Here is a 20643-nt window from a genome sequence, read left to right on the forward strand (position 1 = left end):
TTGGTCCTCAGGTTAAGTGTTTTAGACGGTTTCTTAGCTTTAACTTAATGTGGTAAAATAAGTTATCTTTTACTGTGCTTTTACTTTTAATTTCATTTAAAGTGTTCAAGGTGCGTGTTATGAAAATCTATAATGAATATAATTAATAAACAATAAATCTTAACAGCTTCCTGTCTTGTTTACAACTAAAAAAATAGACGCTAAAAGTTTCAATAATGAAACATTTACGTTTTTTTAAACGAGTTGCCATTCATAAAAACGGTTTGAAACTTTTGCTTTATGTTAAAAGCAAAACCTCAGATGCACTGCGACATATAACCAGAACTCCCTCTTAATACCATGGTTTAGGTTTATAATACCTCCCTTAGGTTTATATGGTTTAAATAATGACAAATCATCAAACAATTCTAATACTTTTATCTGGTTTTGCCAGAAATATGTTTGTAAAGAAACTAAAGTGATTTTTAGCTTATATGAAATAACGTACATAACCTTTTACTCTAAACATAAAATTTTATATAGAATGTGTGCTGGAATAATCATACATTTTTATTTTTCTCTTTAACGTGTAAGGTACACGTCATATCCAGATTATTCCGACTTGCTCAATAAACGCATAATTTTGTTAAGTAGTGTTTCAAAACCTTGTGAAAAAAATGCCTATTACTGTTTCACTTGGGTTTACCAATGGAAGGAAAATAATATTAATGAATAAATGTGATATTTATTTTAAAGTAACAAACAATTTATATTTCCTGATGTGGCTTAGTTATTAAGAGGATTGAAGTTTTAAAATCAAACTGACATTAAAATGCTTTTTATAAATTCATTCATCTTAATTAAATAAAAATTTTAATTTTCATAAATTATCAGGACAGCAGCTGACAAGTCGTGCATGATATATTATTTTTATTTTAACGCTACGAGTAATCTAACTAGCCCATTTTATTTGTTCTAGCAGAAAACAATGGTGGATTACCTAACCAGAATTAAATCCGGTACGCAATTTGGCTTCTCGCCTACCCGATGTTAGGACAGACAGACATTCAGGCTCCTAGCCAACTTCCCTTTCCGATTCCAAACCGGAAATAATTCCTAAAATGATATATTTTACAACTCTAACTGTAATTACCATTTATTACCTTTACTCCATTTTAACATAATATTGTAGTTCTGTTTGTTCTAGAAGTTCACGGTATATTTTTTGTAACATTGCGCATAATGTCGTGAAGATGTGTATTATCTTACATTTATTTCTTAATCCTCATAGAAATATACTGTAGTTGGTTTTTAGGGAGTATAGTTGTGAGATATTAATTCTGATGAAATGGTGATAATGATACTATCAAATTATTATATATTTTCACTGCTATAAATATCGGTTCGGTCTTAAACTAGTAGAGTAATGGTTCATGGTTCTTCTTCCCTCTCTCCTAGAATGATAAACAATCTGATCATGTTGATTTTCTAAATTCTCAAATATTGCTTGTTTTGAAAATTAGTGGTAAAATGATCTACTCCTATCACGTTGGACGATCCAGATAGTGCCGAGTCGTTATAATGGCCAAGGGAGCTAGTTATATATGATGATGTAAGTACTTGTCGCGCATCACAGACTAAACAAAGGGAATTTCTTTCTTTCGCAGCTAGTGGGTTCCATAATGAAAGAAGCATTAGGTCAGACATTTGTATGTCTAATTAGTTTAGTGCTTATACTGTTTCGTTCGACAATCATATGTTTTAATACATCGAAATTATGGTGTTAGAAACTAAGATATTGCATAGATGATTGAAAGTGAAATTTCGTCATTGACTTTCAACGTGAACCCATCACTGTAGCATTTGAGTCTTTACTATACGTCACCGATCGGCATTTCAAGGACTATTTACGTGTATTTTTTTAAGATTTGTTTAGATCTTAGCCATACCTCATTTATTTCTTTTTAAACTCTTTGTAAAATTGTTTGAAACTAGTTTACTGTTTGTTTTGTAAAGCGACAGAGTGAAATGTAATCTTAAACACCTGACTATGCAGTGCCTGTACTTTACGGTTACAAAATACACTGCAGTTATGAATCATTGCTGTGTAGTTGTAAACAGACAGTTGGCTCGCAGCTGTGAACTATGCACAATTGTGACATTAATCAAGTACGCATGTTGACAGGGACAGTTGTGTTTGTGGACAAGTCAGACTGGTGGCTCGCCAGCCAAGCCCGTCCTTACATGTTGGCCATGAACATGAACATCAACATGAACATGAACTTGGAGTGGGACACCCCTCGTACTTTAGTTCCATTTGCCGATTTTGTGGAGTAATGAAATTGTTAATAAATCATATTAGAAATTTACTTGTAGTGTTATGTTGAATGTCCAACACCTCTGCAACAGTAAAGTCAAGACAGGTTGTAAATTAAAAGATTGTACTGTGTCAACCAAGTAAATTTAACAGCACTTTCTGTCTAAAATGAATTAATTATTGTTTCCATAATACTTGACTTGTTCCCATAATTTTTTGATGGCGAAATCGCATCAAATAATAATTTTTATTGAAAGAATTGAACAAAATAGTTCCTAGATTAAATCAGAAAATAAGCACACAAACATTAATTATCATTGCTCCTATTCCAGACATATTACATTAAGACTTTATTATGTAAAGTAGTAGTAGTAGTAGTAATGTATTAACTTTTCAATACTTATACTTATCTCACACCCTTATCATAATATAAGTTATTAAAAAACTATCTGAAGGACGTTTTTACCTTATTAAGTAGGATTAGTATATTCAAATTGAGCATCAAAGTTTTGGATCATACAAAATTATGTTGTTTTAAAACTCTAATTGCAATTTTTTTTCTATCAATTAGCAGTAAATTCTTATATGCATGTGGGATATTGCGATAACAATTTTGGATAAATTTATCTAAATACTGTTGAAAACTAAGCATGCAAATCTCAACTAGTATTTGAACATGATAAACCAATTCGGCATTTAAAGTTTTTTCATTGGAATATCTTACAATAAATCTGAAGCCCAAATATTTACATCATATTTTAAGGTATACTGTTATAATAGAATATACGTGTTCCTCTTAAATAATACTACAGGTATACGTGGAAACAGACTAGATTATAGCAATTGTTATTATATCATTGCACTCCTTTCCTCTCTGGATGATTATCCCTATGGCTTTCTTTTTTATAGTAATTGCAATGCAAAACCTAACATAATCGATGATAGGTACGAATTGAAAAATCATATTTTGTTTAAATCAAAGTATATGCAAAGTTTTTACATAATATTCTTTTCAAAAGTTCTTGGAAATATTCCTTGCGATTGTGAAAGATGAGAAAGAATGCCAAAACATCGACGCGGGAAATGAAAGGTCATTTCCTTAGTTTCCCCCGGATATTTTGTTACGTTGCCGATACGTTGCCTACGTTTCAATTGTTACACCGGTGTCTTGTTATGAAGTTATTATATCTACGGGTATAAACACAAGCACACGATAAGCAGTCACAAAAATTGTTTTAATTATTGGGTGCACGTTATAAAGTAATGTATCAAGTTCTCTAATGTGACCCATAAATTCCTAGATATTCATGTTCTTCCGAAAACTTATGAGCGTACGTATAAATAAATGTATATGTTTCTAAGTACAGTATCAACATAGTTATGTTCACTGAAACAATTAATAAATGAAAGTATCACATTAGCAACACTTATATGTAGCTCGTAATAACACTATAAATTTAAAATACATTTCACTTAAACAAATCTTTATTGCGTGATCAGACTTCTAAACCAAGAACTTTCTTTGGCAGAACCCAATGGAGGACATTAACGAATAATCTACACGTAACGTAGCTGTGGTGAGAAGAATTAATTCAATGTGAATGTTTAGTTTAACTCCAGTTCACCTTCCTCTCTGATGAGACAATGAGAATACCTCTTCACTTAGATTACACTAAATTTTGCAGTCTATTGAAAAGATTTTCCTTTCGGACTTGTTCGTTGCCTAATTTCTTTTTATTTCTTCAGACGAACATGGCTCCAGATTCCAGGTCTGAAACAGCGTCAGATTTCAGACCCTGCACTAATAGGAACGTGAAATGGAGCTAAACTCAACGTTCAAATTAAATCAACACTTCCTACCATTTGTGTTGATATCACATAGCTACGTTATGTATACACGTATAGTTTGCATTATTTTAAAATGAAGTAAAACTTTAAAATGAAGTAAAACTTTAAAATATAAGCAATTACAAGTTGTCGTCTAGAACTTTCATATACACGAAGTAGTGAGAAGTAAAAATTATTTTTTGAATTTACGTTACAGCCCTCGTTTTATTTCAGCATAACCGTTTAGAACCGATAGAAAATTGTTGCCGCTTGTCTAAACATAACTGTATTTGGTTTAAAATACAGCTGCTTCCTACAACAAAAAACCAGTTGTTGTTTAAAATTGGAAAAATTAAAATTAGTCCTATAATATATTATTAATCACTAGTGTTTATTTTAAAAATAAACAGTCTGAATATTATAAAATGCACTACATAATTAATAGTAAAACGCTGTTATCATTTTATAATCATCCGTTTATTCTGAAGCATAAGGTTTGGTTTAGCGAACTGTTTACCTAATCTTCGAATAAACTCTTTAAAAACCCCTAAAAAATATAAAAAACTGGATTTAAATCAATCAAATTCTAGGAAGTTTACATACCATTTATAAAATATTTCAAAGAGAATAAGAAAATTATAGTTATTGCTTTAGAATAAAAATGAACTACTCAAACAGCTAAGTGAGATCTTTTCATAATGTCCAAGCACACTTGAACAGACTTCAGTTAAAAACGAACCAGTGTTAAATGCTGGCATGAGCCCAGCGCTGCCTGACCCAGCTGTTTGGTCGTGTGTCAAAACCATCCGTCAGGTTTACATTGCATATCGGCTGTATTATCAGTCCGCTCTTCCTATCTAGGTCCATAACATTCACTTTTCACTTCTTGTATTCATACTCTCTTCTTCGTTAAAACGAACCAGTGTTAAATGCTGGCATGAGCCCAGCGCTGCCTGACCCAGCTGTTTGGTCGTGTGTCAAAACCATCCGTCAGGTTTACATTGCATATCGGCTGTATTATCAGTCCGCTCTTCCTATCTAGGTCCATGACATTCACTTTTCACTTCTTGTATTCATACTCTCTCCTTCGTTAAAACGAACCAGTGATAAATGCTGGCATGAGCCCAGCGCTGCCTGACCCAGCTGTTTGGTGTGTCAAAACCATCCTTTAGATTTACGTTACATATCGGCTGTATTATCAGTCCGCTCTTCCTATCTAGGTCCATAACATTCACTTTTCACTTCTTGTATTCATATTCTCTTCTCCGTTAAAACGAACCAGTGGCTTACGTTACATATCGGCTGTATAATCAGCCGGCTTTTTTATCTCGGTCTCTGCCATTCTCTTTTCACTTCTTGTATTCATAATTTCTCCTTCGTTAAAAACGAACCAGTGTTAAATGCTGGCATGAGCCCAGCGCTGCCTGACCCAGCTGTTTGGTGTGTCAAAACCATCCTTTAGATTTACGTTACATATCGGCTGTATTATCAGTCCGCTCTTCCTATCTAGGTCCATAACATTCACTTTTCACTTCTTGTATTCATATTCTCTTCTCCGTTAAAACGAACCAGTGGCTTACGTTACATATCGGCTGTATAATCAGCCGGCTTTTTTATCTCGGTCTCTGCCATTCTCTTTTCACTTCTTGTATTCATAATTTCTCCTTCGTTAAAAACGAACCAGTGTTAAATGCTGGCATGAGCCCAGCGCTGCCTGACCCAGCTGTTTGGTCGTGTGTCAAAACCATCCTTTAGGTTTACGTTACACATCGGCTGTATAATCAGCCGGCTTTTTTATCTCGGTCTCTGCCATTCTTCTTCACTTCTTGTATCCATACTCTCTCCTTCGTTAAAACGAACCAGTGTTAAATGCTGGCATGAGCCCAGCACTGCCTGACCCAGCTGTTTGGTCGTGTGTCAAAACCATCCTTTAGGTTTACGTTACACATCGGCTGTATAATCAGCCGGCTTTTTTATCTCGGTCTCTGCCATTCTCTTTTCACTTCTTGTATCCATAATTTCTCCTTCGTTAAAAACGAACCAGTGTTAAATGCTGGCATGAGCCCAGCGCTGCCTGACCCAGCTGTTTGGTCGTGTGTCAAAACAATCTGTAAGGTTTACGTTACATATCGTATTATCAGCCCTCTCTTCTTATCTCTGTCCCTGCAGTTCTCTTTCCACTTCTTCTATTCATATTCTTTCCCTTGTGAAAACCATTCGGTCTTAAATGCTGGCATAAACCCAGTGCTGACTGACTCATTTTTTTGGTCGTGTGTCAAAACCATCCGTTGGGTTTACGTTAGATATTGGCTGTATAATCATCCCGCTCTTCCTATCTGTCTCTGACATTCTCTTTCCACTTCTTCTTGTATTCGCACAATCTCCCTCTCGATAAAAAGTAACTGAGTAAGTTATAAGTCGAAGTTGGGCCATTTATTAACAGGAGCATTTCATTACAGCCCTCATTCATTAAATTTGATAATTTTGTAATACATTTTTTATTCGATATCCACAATGCCTGTGTCCTATTCGTATGCGTAGTACAATGTAAATTGTTTAAGTTTTATTTTATTGTAATGCAATCGTAAATATTTAAATAACTAGGCTTTTTGTTACAGAATTATGCTGCATATGTAGGTAAAGTGTTTATTGACGTTTATTATTTTAGGATGTGGCCATTTATAACGGGTTTCTCTTTAAATGATAATTTAGATTGATTTCGTAATTCGAAAAATTAACTTTGGAGTGAAGAAGTAGGGTTTAGTGCGGAACTAGCACGCCTACTATTAATTTGTGACTCTTTCTTACACTTAGATTTGTAATAAAGCTTAATTTTCAATTCTTTATGCTTAGTGGTTGCTAGAACAGTTTATATTTATAAAACATAACTGTATGAGGTAACCATCATCAATTAAATATTTATTATAATATTTGCTAATGAAGAAATCAAAATGAATACTTTATGAGATGTAGAAGCCATTTCTTCTTCATACGGCATAACTCTCATGTTGTACTCTAATTTATAAAACTGCGCACAGGCTATGGAGGGTTGGATAAGTTGCTGTAGGTTACAGCGTTGTCGGCGCAGAGACTTTATGTTTAAACGACCCGTGTGCTGACGATAAGCTTAGACACGGCCTCAGTCATTAAACGAGCTCATCCATGTTTCATAGCAACACCGCCGAGCCACCCCTGTCCTTTCACGGCCCAACAAATAACTCCACATCTTTGCGCTTCACCTACTTCATAATTAAACTAAAAAACAAATTATTATTGATACTCTGTATATTATTAGTTATTTTGTTAAGATATTGTAGGTTAATACAAAAAAGGAAGTATTATAAAACAATGCTCAGAAAACCTGATTGGTATTTTCATATCAATTTTATAAATACAAATGAAGTACACACATTTCTCCGGAGGATTTAAAAAGGTTTGATTGAGTATCCCCAGCAATGAAAGTAACACTAACTCCATAGTTATCTTAGTGAGAACAATTATCACATAATATGATACAGTCCAATAATGATTTTGAATCGAAAGTATACATTTTTAAGGTGTATATAATTTCAATGTTCGTTGTTAAAAGCTTCAACAGTTGGCTTTTACCTGCCTCATACTTTTAGATCTAGAGCGTAAAGAAGAATTTCTGGTTCGAATCAATTATATTTCTCACTCAATTGTAGAGTTTACCTTGTTGCCACGATAAAAAAAATGTTAATCACTAAGTTTGAGAACTTGCCTACTTCCTATTTTTTCATCTTCTTTGGAGAGTTTAAATAATGTTGGAAAACACATACTACATTGACCAACCGTAACACCCATCGTGGCATTAAATTTAAACTTTTGATCCAGTTCAAACAACGAATAGATTGACAGACCAGCAGCTGTGTTATCACTGCATACTCTTAGGGAGGTATATTTGATGCAAAAGCAACTATTATATCTTACGCCCGTAAGGTTTTCACCAGCTCCAAAATGAAATTTGGTCACGTTAATATATTTTACATATGCGTTTGCATTATGAAACCACAGCAGGTTGAGGTAACCGAGAATTCTTAATTTTACAAAGATTTTCGGATGTCCTGTACTTTTACTTAATCCGAATTATTAGAAAAGCGTTTCAAAATGCAATTCAAAGCAATTTTTAAACCAAGATCATCTTGAATGTAAATTATTTATGAATTTGTATGGAATACGTTCTATAAATACTTTTATTGTGTTGGATTTCTTGTGTAGACACAATTGAAATAGCTAAGTCTAATCAGATAAAGTGAGTTAAACAAAATCATTCATTTGCATAACTTTAAACAAACTGTTCAAGAGTCAGATTCCACCACTTAGTGGCAGTTCTAGTGTTCAAGGTCGCCATGTGTTCAGGCTCAGCCGGTGTAAACATCCGCCCGTCAACAAATGATAGCGTGTTTGTTGACTCTTCTAAACGTATTTCGCTTGTGTTTTCTAATAACTCATCACATTCTTTTATTTTAATTCACGTTGCACTGGAAATTCAAATACATAATGGAGGTTTAAACTTAAAGCAAATCACAGTATTCTTATTGTGAGGAATACACGTTTTAAAGAAAAAAGTGAAATATTTCGTTTGCTCTATTGCTGACACTCAAATGGGGAATATATCTAATTTCAAATGAGGAATTTAGATTACCACATCAAGCTTTTTATGTGGTTGTGTAGAGAAACACTTTTAGTCATGAAAGCATTAAACTAGCAGCTCGTTTTTGCCCCAGATTGATTCATTGCAATTTGTTTATTATAATCTCTGATTTTTTCAGACATTTTCAATCGTTCAGTGATACAAAGCGATCAGTAACAATACATTTCGAGATCTGCAATCTGATCTCTTCCTCAGGTAAACACATAGCTATAATGTAGGATAAAATATACAAATCATACCAGAGCGTTATGGCAGGCATAAGTCAGGAACCACAATAGCCATGTTGTGTGTCTACTCTTTTCACTCTAACTCTAAAACTTGCACTTAATAAAACTTAACTCTAATTATTTAAAATGAACTACAGAATATAGGGCACAATAGATCTGCACTCACCGGCCAACCAAATGGAACTGAGCAGTATTTCTGTACAGTATAATTCTGTAGTTATTACATATCTATACTTTTATATATTAGCCACTTCCTTATAACATATTATTCTTAGGACAGTCCGACCATTAATGATATGAGTACGTGCGAGAGCCCTCATAAATCGCGGGCCTCGATCCTCTGTACTAAAGATACAATAGTTATATCTAAATTCTAACACATTTTTTCTAAAATATATTCAAATACCTTTGTAGTTAAACCAAAATTTATACCTTGTTATGGGGCAATCCGATGACTTGAAATAATATTTAGCTCTCAATATTTGTGCTTCCCAAGGTTAATTCCTCCTGCTTTAGAATAGAAGTTTAATGTTTTCAGCCACAAAGTTTCAGAAGGTTAAACGCTAATTTCTCAATGACTTTCTTTGCAATAGTGTTAAATCTCTCAATAATTTAGATTCAAATATTGTATACCTAATCAGACCAGCAGAATTGATTAGATCCGAATCATCTTATTTTGAGTTAAGATAACTAATGTATATATATATATATATATATATATATATATATATATATATAATATATATATATATATATATATATATATATATATATATAATATATATTCAATGAAGATATTGTAACAAAAATTACTTGCTCCGTCGAGACTCGAACCCAGGTATCCAACTTGCAGGAGGAGTGCACTACCACTACACCACAGATCCCTTACTTATACATATAATATGCTTTTCCTTAAGAACTTTACCTTGTTCGAGTGTTTTGGCGTAAAAATGGAGTATAAGAAGTAGTTCTTTATGAATAGAAAATAGTGTAATGAGTGGTTGGACTAATAATATAATTTTAATTAGGTGCAATGTTAATAAGTTGAACTTACCGGTACATCAAATAAAATTAAGCATCAAGGTGTAAAATGCAGTTTTAATTGAATGCAGTGTTTATAAGCTTAATTAAACGGCTCATCTAACTGTAACTGAATGTCTAAATGCAACGTTTAGTAAGTTGGTAGCGGATTATTTAGTGTGCTGCAAAACAAGCATGTTATTTCAATACAGATGACTGCTGTGCAAACGAATGGTCTGGCACGACGACCACGTTTGTTTGTTCTGTTATTAGAACCATCTTCACCCTCTGACTCACAATATTGTGTTCTCGATGGTCATAGCGCTTTGTCTGCAGAGTTCCGTGTCTTTATGTGTTGTCTGTGGGACGCATTAAAACTGTCGGGATCGCTGACACTTGGACACAGTGAATGTTACACAAGCACTAAGCGACAATCATTGTGGTGTTTGGCAATCGTGCTATGGCTTTATTAATGTTTTATACATATTGAATATCTTATAACTGGTTAAACCTCCTGAAACTGTTATATGCCATCAAATGTTTTTGTAAATTAGGTGCTCAAGAATACTGTAATGTTGTTCTGCATTTAAAGATCTTCAAAAATAATAAAAACCCGAGACAACTGAGTATCGCAAAACCCTGAAAATGAGTATGATTTTGATCCTGAAACCAATATATCACCTCCTTGGACTAATGGTCCAGGTTTCCGAATCTTAGGGATCTTTCGGTGAAGAGTTATTACACAGACCGACGAACAGTCAGAATATCTGGCCTTTGATCGTTTTATCCCAGAATCAATAGAGTTTTTAATTAGACCCATGTGACAAATTTCAAGTCTCTACAGCAGTTTCTACTGGACAGCAGTTGATTTGCAAAAAATTGAAAAGTTGGAATAAGATAGCTAAGGACATTTATATTATTTTATTTATTTCAAACTGCAGCCATTGTACGCAAATTGGGTATGTACGATCTAAAAACCACCCGCACTTTTTTACATTTCATGGGTATAATATTTTTCTTCATAGTCGAATGCAAGAGAATTCTTCTATGAGAATCTGCCAATAATATAATTAAAGCCACTTTTGTATGTTGTTGTTGAACTAGTTCTTGTCACCAATGTATACTTTCCCAACCACGGTAAAGAACTATTAATAGCCAATTAGTATGCTAACTTAGATATAAATGGTAAGTATTTGATGTTCTTCTTCACAACCAAAAGAGCTCACCAATACATCTCACGTGTTATCTTTATGCTCGGTGTTATTGTCTGTAGAATTTTCACCACAATTGCTGTGGACTTTACAATGTTAATTTGACAAAGTCTTAGTCATATTAAATAAGTTGGTTACTCTGGCAGCTGTGATGATTTTATGCTATTAGAACTGTTACGCCTGTGGAGTGCGAAGGATACGAGGAAACCAACGTAGAAGCGTGTATAATTAAAATATGAAAAAATATATAAAATAGCTGCTATATACAATATTTAGTTGTTGAACTTACACTACTTTTGTTACCTATTTTAAACAAAAAGTTAACTATGAAAAATCAAAGAATGAAACCTACATCAGTTAGTAAAGATCGTACTTACACCGACTTTGAGATCCACGACAAAAACGTCTGCCCCTTACCCATCATGCAAGTAATCGTACGTTGATATTATTTTACAATACTAATTATCCAAATCCCCGCTATTTCTTTACTTATTATGTCTTTAAATTTGCTATGAAATACAGTTATACACTTGGGGAAATTGTTAAACAGAAATAATAGATGTACCTCCGTTACGCTATTATCAATTGCTATAAAAATAATTAGGCTATTTATTTTATTCAAAATTTTATTTAAAAACATTTATGTAAATATAGTATAAGTTCAACGAGCGGTCTAGGACGTCGGGTTATAAGTCTAAACTAGAGATAGCGTAGGTTCGAATACAGTCTATGATAGTTGCACTATTCATCAGTGCTGCCAACCTTGCATTTTCCAGACGCTCTACTACATATTCTCAGGGACCAATGACAGGATAAATAGGATTCAAACCCTTTTGATTAGACGATTGGCCTCTACTTAAAAACGATTTTTGGGTACTTTAGTATTATCGGGAGACTACTCTGTCCCTAACTACTATTTGTTACCAGATTATTTATATGGCTTGAAACATTTAATAAACATAAAAAGTGAAAGTTACCCTTTACAGTGCTCAAGTGATCTGAGCTTGAATTAAGGTACTTCTCGAAGGATATTTTTCTTTTCTTGCCAGGAGTACTGGGTGTTACCAGATGCCACTTAAGCCCATACTAATAGCCAGGGCACTTCCGACCAGTGCTTTCCCGACCTCAGATCACGTCCTAGACCGTCTTTTCCTACGTCAGATCTTTTTTTTATTCCGGGCTTAGGAATAGGGATGACTTTAGCGACCTTCCAGCTGGTGGGAAAGTGATGTAGTCGTATAGCATCGTTGAAAACTGAAACTAAGCAGATTAGCAGAGCTACAGGAGCTGCAAGGAGCTGCAAGGAGCTGCAAGGAGGGCCTTGGATCCAACTCCATACAGGCCGGGAGCTTCACGCGGCTTCGATTTCTTGATGGAGGCTTGTAACTCTAATCGGCTCTATTTCTATGTCGGGAGCTGTAACAAATATATTGTTTAATGTGCTCTCGACGTGCTCGCAGTGGTCTTCATCGTATATGTCTGCATTCGGCCTGAACTGTTCCTCCATCGTATCTGCAAAAGCTTCGGCTTTATCAGTAGCAGAGTAGACAAGTCCTTGTTGGCCGTGCAGGGGCTGATGCGTGGATTTCTCGCTCCTCAGGATCTTTGCCGTCTTCCAGGCACTGCCATCCTCTAGTTCACGACTAGACAAATATGAGTTCCAAGATTCTGTCCTATAATCAAACAACATCTGTTTAACAATGCTGCACTGCGCGTTGAAGGCCCGTTTGGTAGCCGGATGTCGCGTTCTCTGCCATATACGACGTAGACGCCTCCGTTTGTCTACAGCCGTCCTGATGATGGCAGGCAGGGCTGACCTGGCGTCTTTTGGACGTCCAGGTCGAGACGCCGCCGCCAGAGCACCCGTGACGGCTGTGTGCATGTCTGTAACATAACGGTCTAAGACATTCGGATTAGCAGCTGGCGCTGGGGGCTGCAGTTGCTCGCTCAGAATACGACTGTCCACTTCCCAGTTAGTTCTGACTGAAGAGCCCATTGTAGGAATCATGTTGGACAATCTGGCATGTGATCTGAGGTCGGGAAAGTACCGATTGGAAATGCTCCAGGCCATCACACCACACAATCCTGGCGAAAAAAGAAAATCATCCCTCGACATAGAGCCCAAGTTCAAGCTTAGATCACGTGAACGCTCGTAAAGGTTAACTTTAATTTGGTACTACTACTACTAGAAAAATATTTGTGATAACTTTTCTAAATCAACTTATATTTCGTAATAACAAGTACTACATAGCAACGAAGTAGCCTCCGAATAATACCAACGTACTACGTATTATTGCACATCGTTAATATTAATAATGAGGATAAAGCCCCGATATATAAATGATATGTCGCTAATTTTCTTGGTAACAGTAAAAATTTTTCGAATACACTTTCAGTTTAAATGGTGCATGGTATATCCACCAAGCAAGCATAGCATTACACTAATTTCATCTTTGATATGGAAACCAAACATTCTTTGATTTGTACTACATTATATCAATTTTTTTATAACGCAGGATGAACCAGATCTGTGTGAAATGGCAGCTATGGAGCTGTGTTGCCGAGCGGAAGTGGCAGAGTGCGCTGCATGTTACCGGAAGTTGGCAGCGAGCGGTGCAATTTACATGATTTATGAGACGGCCTGTTTTAAGGGTGAGTTATGCATCACAGTGATGTGCACGCCATACTAGCCACTCGACGTACAGATTATGGTGTGGTTTCAAAAATTAATTTTAATCCGCCGGAATGATTTTAGCTACCCTTTCTTCCATCCTGATTTATAAGGTTATAACAGTGACTGTCCCTTTAACCTGGTGATAGTCACTCTCGGGTTGAAGCATTATTTTTGTTTTTGCTCAATATTTACTAATATTTAATACGTAATCATTAAAATATCTAATATTATAATAAGTAAAAATAATATTTTTTTAAATAAAAACAGGGTGAGTTATTTGAGTTTTTGGTTTTTATAGTGTTTTAAATATCTTAAAATACCGTACTGTTTAAACGTTTTAAATAAGGCATTTACAAATATATCAAGACAGGGGTACGCCACACCACGTAGCACGTAACACTTCGATGAGGTTTAATGTTACATTTCATATCTATAGATAATTTAATTATTGACAGATAGAACAACAGACAATCGTACGGCTAAGAAATATTTACGCCTCCCATACAAACAAAAGAGAAATCGAGTCATCCTACCGAGTGATAGATAGGGTTCAATGGCCCTCATATAAATTCCTTGGTTAGACATGCTCAATCATAAAACTCATTCTTGTGTAATGTTGAAATGAAGGTTAATGCAATTTCAAGTCTACAAATAAAAATTTTCCCAAGGTATTTTTCCAAATTCTACATTCAATATTTTTGCATTATATTGAGTTTTATATCAGTGTTAAAATAGCAAAATTCTACAAAGTCTACCATAAAATAATGATGGATGTGTTACGACAATTATGCTACACGTTAAATCTCTCATGGGAGTTTATATATTTATTACAAACAGAGCTCGTCCTCTGACATAACGATTAAATAAAATCTATGTTTACCCGTGTTATAAAAGAGAAGAGATAAAAACTGAGCTAGACAAATGGATAATACATACTGACAGCCGTTATAAAATTGGTAAGAATTGTTTTTAGAACACAGAATCATACACTGTATGCTAGTAACACAGAGTTAATTTGTGACTAAAATCCATGATTTCAAATGATTAAACAAAACAATAATAATAGACAAGTGTCAATAACATACTGAAATATACCGTATTTATGGAAATTATTCTTGTATTGACTTCATTTGCGAAGTATGGATTAAAACACTACATCATTGGCTGAGCTTAATGAAGTTCCGGACTTAATTACTGAGTTGGTCGAAGAGATTGTGGTGTGGCTCTAATGCAATTATTGTTTCGATTAAATTTCCATTAAAATATTAAAATTTAGTGCCAAATAGTTCCTGTGCAATAGTTAGTGCTATGTTCCTGATTAAATTTAGATACAGATAACGCGGCTGGTATGTAGGGGTAATAATAATACATTGTGAATGATATATAAATATTTAAAACATCAAAGTGGTGGTAGGCTTGTAGCTTGCGGGTTGAATAGCATGACAAAAGTATATGGTCCAAACAAGCTGCTCCAGGAGAAGTGCCGGAGAGAATCCTAGTCAAGGGAGATTAAGATGATGACTTTTGGCAACAGTAAATGAAGCAATGCCAGAACTGAGGTCAGTGGGCTAAACAAAGAAACAGCAATATAGTAGCTCTGTGACTGTCTGCTAGAAGGTTTCTTAACATGTCAATCTGGTTCTAACCAATTCTTTACTTACTAAATCTAACTAAGTACTCGCTGTTTCCAAAGAAATAAAATGAAGATATTATTACAAGTACAAACAATATGAGCTGTGAAGAAAGTTTACATCATGGAGTATCTCAAGTTATTAACATTTGCCCACTCTTGTTCTTGTGTTATGTAAACTATAATTATTGAGAACTAGTTTATCTGTTTATCAGGTCAACAACAGTTTATAGTTAGCATTAATTTTAAGCTACAAAACATGAATTTGTCCGTAGGTTTTACTTACGTAGATAAAATGCGGAGTTGTTTTATGGCCTTCTCGTTATACCTGAAATGTCAGGTCCTGACGGTGTACACAGCAGGCCGTGACAGGGGTGAGCTTCGCAGTTTGGCCGGAAGGCGGTGGCACCGGTGTCATCTGCAGATTTACGACTGACAGAATGAATAGAGTGACACATTGCGCTGTATTCACAGCCCTCCAACGCCATAACATCCAGTTTGATGTTTTCCGCTCCTTTATCCATGTGCACAATGGAATTTTTATAGCAAAATGCCTGGAGATTAAAAAAAATATTAGAGTATGCGATTCTATCTATCTCTTTTACTTTTATAAAGTAACAAAATTATGGCATAAATTTTTATATTTCTAAAGAGGATACTCTATTATAGCTATAATTGGTAACGTTACTAATTATAAATATACTCTCTGACAACCAAACGGAAAACTGAAAAAAATTATGAGTTTACATAGAGCCAGTTCAACCGAAGCTTTTGTACGTTGCACTCTTTATAGAAAAGAAATGCCTTGGTAAAAAGTTGTACTCATGAACTATCATGTCGAAAAAACATTATAACTAACTAACGATAACCGTTACGTACGTAATTGAAACGGCAAGCTATTTATTCACAGCTGTTGCTTAAAGAATAGCACTTCCTCTCGAAACCTTGAATAACTTGTACGAACAGGCTAATAGATACACACCATTGATGGGAAAAAAGAGTAAATAAAAGCAGGAGAATACTCAGGGAGAAGATTCAATGTATTTGTGTTTTCTTCATTTCGTAAACTTTTATGAAAATGTACATTTCATGAGATTTTATTTAGAAACTCAAGTAAACACGTAAATACACTGACTTAGGAGTATTCATTTGCTTTAGCTCCTTCCACCCAAGCCTACTATGGGGATGACGCACGGATCAAGTCTGCTATGTCGAATAGTGATTCTTATACCGGATAGTCCTGATAAACACTCGTACTTTGAATTATTTGGCTAGATCCCTTCAATTTTCATTACAAACTTAACAACAAACATGTCTATTACTATTAAAAAATAACTATGATACTATATATTTAGACAATTAAGTCATTACTACAGGTATAGAATTTACCTGTTTACCTCTTTTTCGGTCCATCTGTTACGCAATTTGTTAAGTTGGGTGATTCTGGTGATGTTTTGCCAATTCTAGAGGAATTATCATTTTATAACTCTAAATATGCGTTTTTTTGTGTAGGCAATAACCTTGATAAAATTAAAAGTGATTCTGGTGATCACTGGAGTTTACTATTCGTAGACTTGTTTGTAAAGCAGGCATTCCATTTTGATTCGCTTGGCAAAACACAATCTCTTAAGTGCGAACATTTTGATCGAGAGACTGAATGCTGGACTTACTCTTGTTGAGGTGGATTGTGCAAAACAAAACAACAACTATGAGTGTGGCTTGAATGTCTTGATGTATACTAAAATTGGTTAATGAAGCTTACTGTAATAAGATGTTGCAGATACCGTTTCTTGATTGGTACACTGATGTGATATTACATGTGAAATTCTGATTTAAGTGAGGTTTGTTCTTCAAGTAGCTTGATGGTGTCGCCAACTGATCAACCTGATCTCATGAAAGTACAGCTGCTTAAACCAGCTTCCCTGGAGGCTGGAGGGGAGCAGTCAGATGAGTTAGGTTGGGTAACTGTCCAAACTTCCAGTAAAATTCACCCCAATACCTCTCTTGATGTCTCTTTTGAGCACAATAATCCTTACTCCATCCTCTCTTCCCTTGACGAATCTGAACCTCCTTGTGAGGTGGTAGGGGTAAACTCCAAGAGTAAGTGGAGATTTTGGTTAGTCCAATAAGATTGCACAACTCTCCTAGTCACCTTAAGAGACACAAGACTTCTAGGTCAAACAAATGTGCTGATAGAACAAATGTAATCAGTACGGAAGTGTTAAGCTTACACCAGAATATTGCGATGAGGAAAATGTCTCTCCTTCTGTTTCTGTAAGACGTCCAAGAAGGAAAATTAGGTTGTTAACTGACAGTCATGGTAAACTGCTAAGTAACTTGTTACAAGAAAAATGTAATAGTGGTTCTGATGTACTTTCTTTTGTCAGACAGACCTGGTGCTAAGTTGGATCATGTTGTACATGATATAGATGATGTATCTAGTGATTTATGTAAAAAATGATTATTTGATTAATTTTTGGTGGGACCAATGATGTAAAACTCTGGACACTGTAGTATTGAAGATTTATTGAACTCATTTACCAGATTATTAACATCGACTTAGCAACACAAACGTTATTGTGGTTGGCCTTCCTTATAGACGGGATAGGCCTGATCTAAATAGTTTGATTTCTAATATTAATATGAAAATTTTTCAAATCGTTTCACAGTTTGTTCATGCCCATTTCCTGTCACTCAGCTCAGTATTCAAGCCTCAACTTTACACCAAATTTGGCCTCCATCTTAACATTTCAGGGAAGAGGAGGATAGCTTAGTCTCCTTTTTAACATGATGCCTGTTGATTGTAGCTCCCAAAACCTCTCCTATTCCTGTCTTAATTAACCGAGATCTCTCATATAACTATATGTCCGAATCACTCCCAGTTATGTCGGATACAGTGCCGAAAGACACCCTATCCTCCTAAGAATGACTGTTTTTTGAGGGCTGTTTGCCGAGAGTGGATAGTGTTTTAGTGAATGGTAATTGTTCTTTGGTGGGCAGGCCTCTATTACGAAGTCTCCGAGTTATCCATCAGAATGTGCAGGGTGCCAAGGCAAAAAATGCCTCAAATTGAAGTTTTACTTGATCTGTACTCCCAGATTTGCTTTGTATCTCTGAGCATTTTTTTAATAAAGCGGACCTAGACTCTTTCAGCATGCCTGGCTACTGTACATGCTTCAGGGTACTGTCGTTCTATCTTAAAAAAAGAGGAGGAGTTTGTATTTTAGTTAAGGAACTACTTAAGTTTTATGAAATTGATATGTCTGAGTTCTCGATTGAGGGTGTTTGTGAGTTGTGTGGTGTTAGAGTTGAGTCTGAAGCAAATAGTATTATTTTTATATGTGTCTATAGACCACCTAATCAGAGCATTTCTGAAATAAATGATTTTTTTTCTATCGATTCAGCATTGCTTGGAAACCTGTATCCATCTTGACAGATGGATTGTTTTGTCTGGTGATTTCAATATAGATTTTTCCACCATTAGTCAGTCATCTAAAATTTTTATCGATCTGATGAAGAATTCGTTCGGCTTGGTGAGCACAATAGACACTTTCACTCGAGAATTTAATGGTTCCAGTTCACTTCATTGACAACATATTTAGCAATATTCCAAAGAATATGTTTTCACCTCAGGTTCTAATTACTGGAATTTCGATCATCATGCGCAAATTGGAGACATTGCCTCAATTTGTTCCTTCAACCCACAATATTATTAAATTTACATTCAAGCGGTGCTTCACCCCGGACGGCATTCGAGTCTTGAGGAGTCTTCTGGAGGGTGAATCATGGCATGAGCTTTTTGGAGCCGCTGATGTTGATGAAATGTTTGACTCATTTCTTGCAATTTTGTCATTTTATATTGATTGTGTTTTTTCCTACCAAAAAAGACTAAGTTCGGTTACATGGGGCACTCAGATGAGGATTCCTTTGGATGAAGATCTAAAAAAACTTCATAATCGCCTTTTGTTTCTCTTACTCGCTGTCTAAGCATCTTGACTCTTCTCATCCTTTGAGAGTTTCTTTTATTCAAACCAAGAAGGAGTTTAGGAATCGCATCCATTCCGCCAAAGCGAAAAAAGTATTGACCTACATCAGCGGGGCTCAGAATAAACAGCGAGCTGCTTGGAATGTGGTTAAGGATCTCATTCCTGATAAGAAAGCTAATGCCTTCACACATATTACGCTTAATGACGAGAATGGCGATCTGATGAACAATCCTAGGATGATTTCAGAGAAATTCAACATCCATTTTGCAGAAATAAGCCAGAGTTTGAGAGATTCTGAGGGTAATTCTACATTTGTTCCTCCTAGATCATTGTCTTCATCAAGTATGAGTTCCTCTATATTTTTTTGCTCCAACTGATAAGAATGAAATCATCTCAGTCGTAAAGTCCTTGAAAACAAGCAATTCAGCAGGATTTGATGGAGTTTCATCCAGGATTTTGTTGAGCTGTATAGATATATTGGCTGATCCTCTTGCACAGATTGCGAAACTCGTCATTTGAATCTGGGAAGTTCCCATCACACTTGAAGCTCTCAATTGTAAAACCTATATTTAAGAAAAAAGGAAGTCCAAATGAACTTAGCAATTACCGCCCCATTTCGATCCTTTCTACATTTTCAAAAGTTTCTTGAAAGGCTTGTGCTGACCAGACTTTCCAATTACCTGTCTGTCAATGGAATTTTACATGACCATCAATATGGCTTTCGTGAGGGGTTGTCTACAGTCAATGCAATTTTTAGTCTTCTAACTGAGGTATCAAACTCATTGGATAACAGGAATCACGTGTTTGGCCTATTTTGGATCTTACGAAGGCTTTCGACGTTGTGGATCACGGGTTGTTGCTCAGAAAACTTGAAAACTTGGGTATTAGAGGGAAAGCTTTTGATTGGATTGCTTCTTATCTCCTGAACCGTAGACAGATTGGTTGAAATTCCTTTTATTGATGATACAGGGTGCTTAAGAAAACAATTTTCTGAGGAGCGAGAAGTACGCACTGGAGTTCCCAAGGCTCCGTACTTGGTCCTTTATTATTTTTACTATTCATAAATGACATCCATCGAAGCGTGAAAGGTTCCAAGT

At 35.3% G+C, this 20643-nt stretch overlaps 2 protein-coding genes across 3 annotated transcripts in view; one reads left to right on the top strand and one right to left on the bottom strand.

Moving 5' to 3' along the window:
* LOC124352711 (serine-rich adhesin for platelets-like) overlaps window positions 1–20643 on the top strand; it is an 850824-nt gene that overhangs the window by 158109 nt on the left and 672072 nt on the right. The window lies entirely within an intron of this gene.
* The window catches only part of LOC124352712, a 167351-nt gene continuing 161900 nt past the window's right edge, over window positions 15193–20643 (bottom strand). For both annotated transcript variants that reach the window (XR_006921531.1, XM_046802338.1), the window contains exons 2-3: window positions 15847–16114; window positions 15193–15498 (exon numbers count right to left, since the gene is read on the bottom strand). Coding sequence is in view for 1 of the 2 variants with exons in the window: in XM_046802338.1 (XP_046658294.1) it covers window positions 15869–16114 (246 nt within the window). In the remaining variant the exon portion in view is untranslated. The remainder of the gene's footprint in view (window positions 15499–15846; window positions 16115–20643) is intronic.

The sequence above is a fragment of the Homalodisca vitripennis genome, chromosome 1, assembly GCF_021130785.1.
Source record: "Homalodisca vitripennis isolate AUS2020 chromosome 1, UT_GWSS_2.1, whole genome shotgun sequence".
In the NCBI taxonomy this organism is placed as follows: Eukaryota; Metazoa; Arthropoda; class Insecta; order Hemiptera; family Cicadellidae; genus Homalodisca; species Homalodisca vitripennis.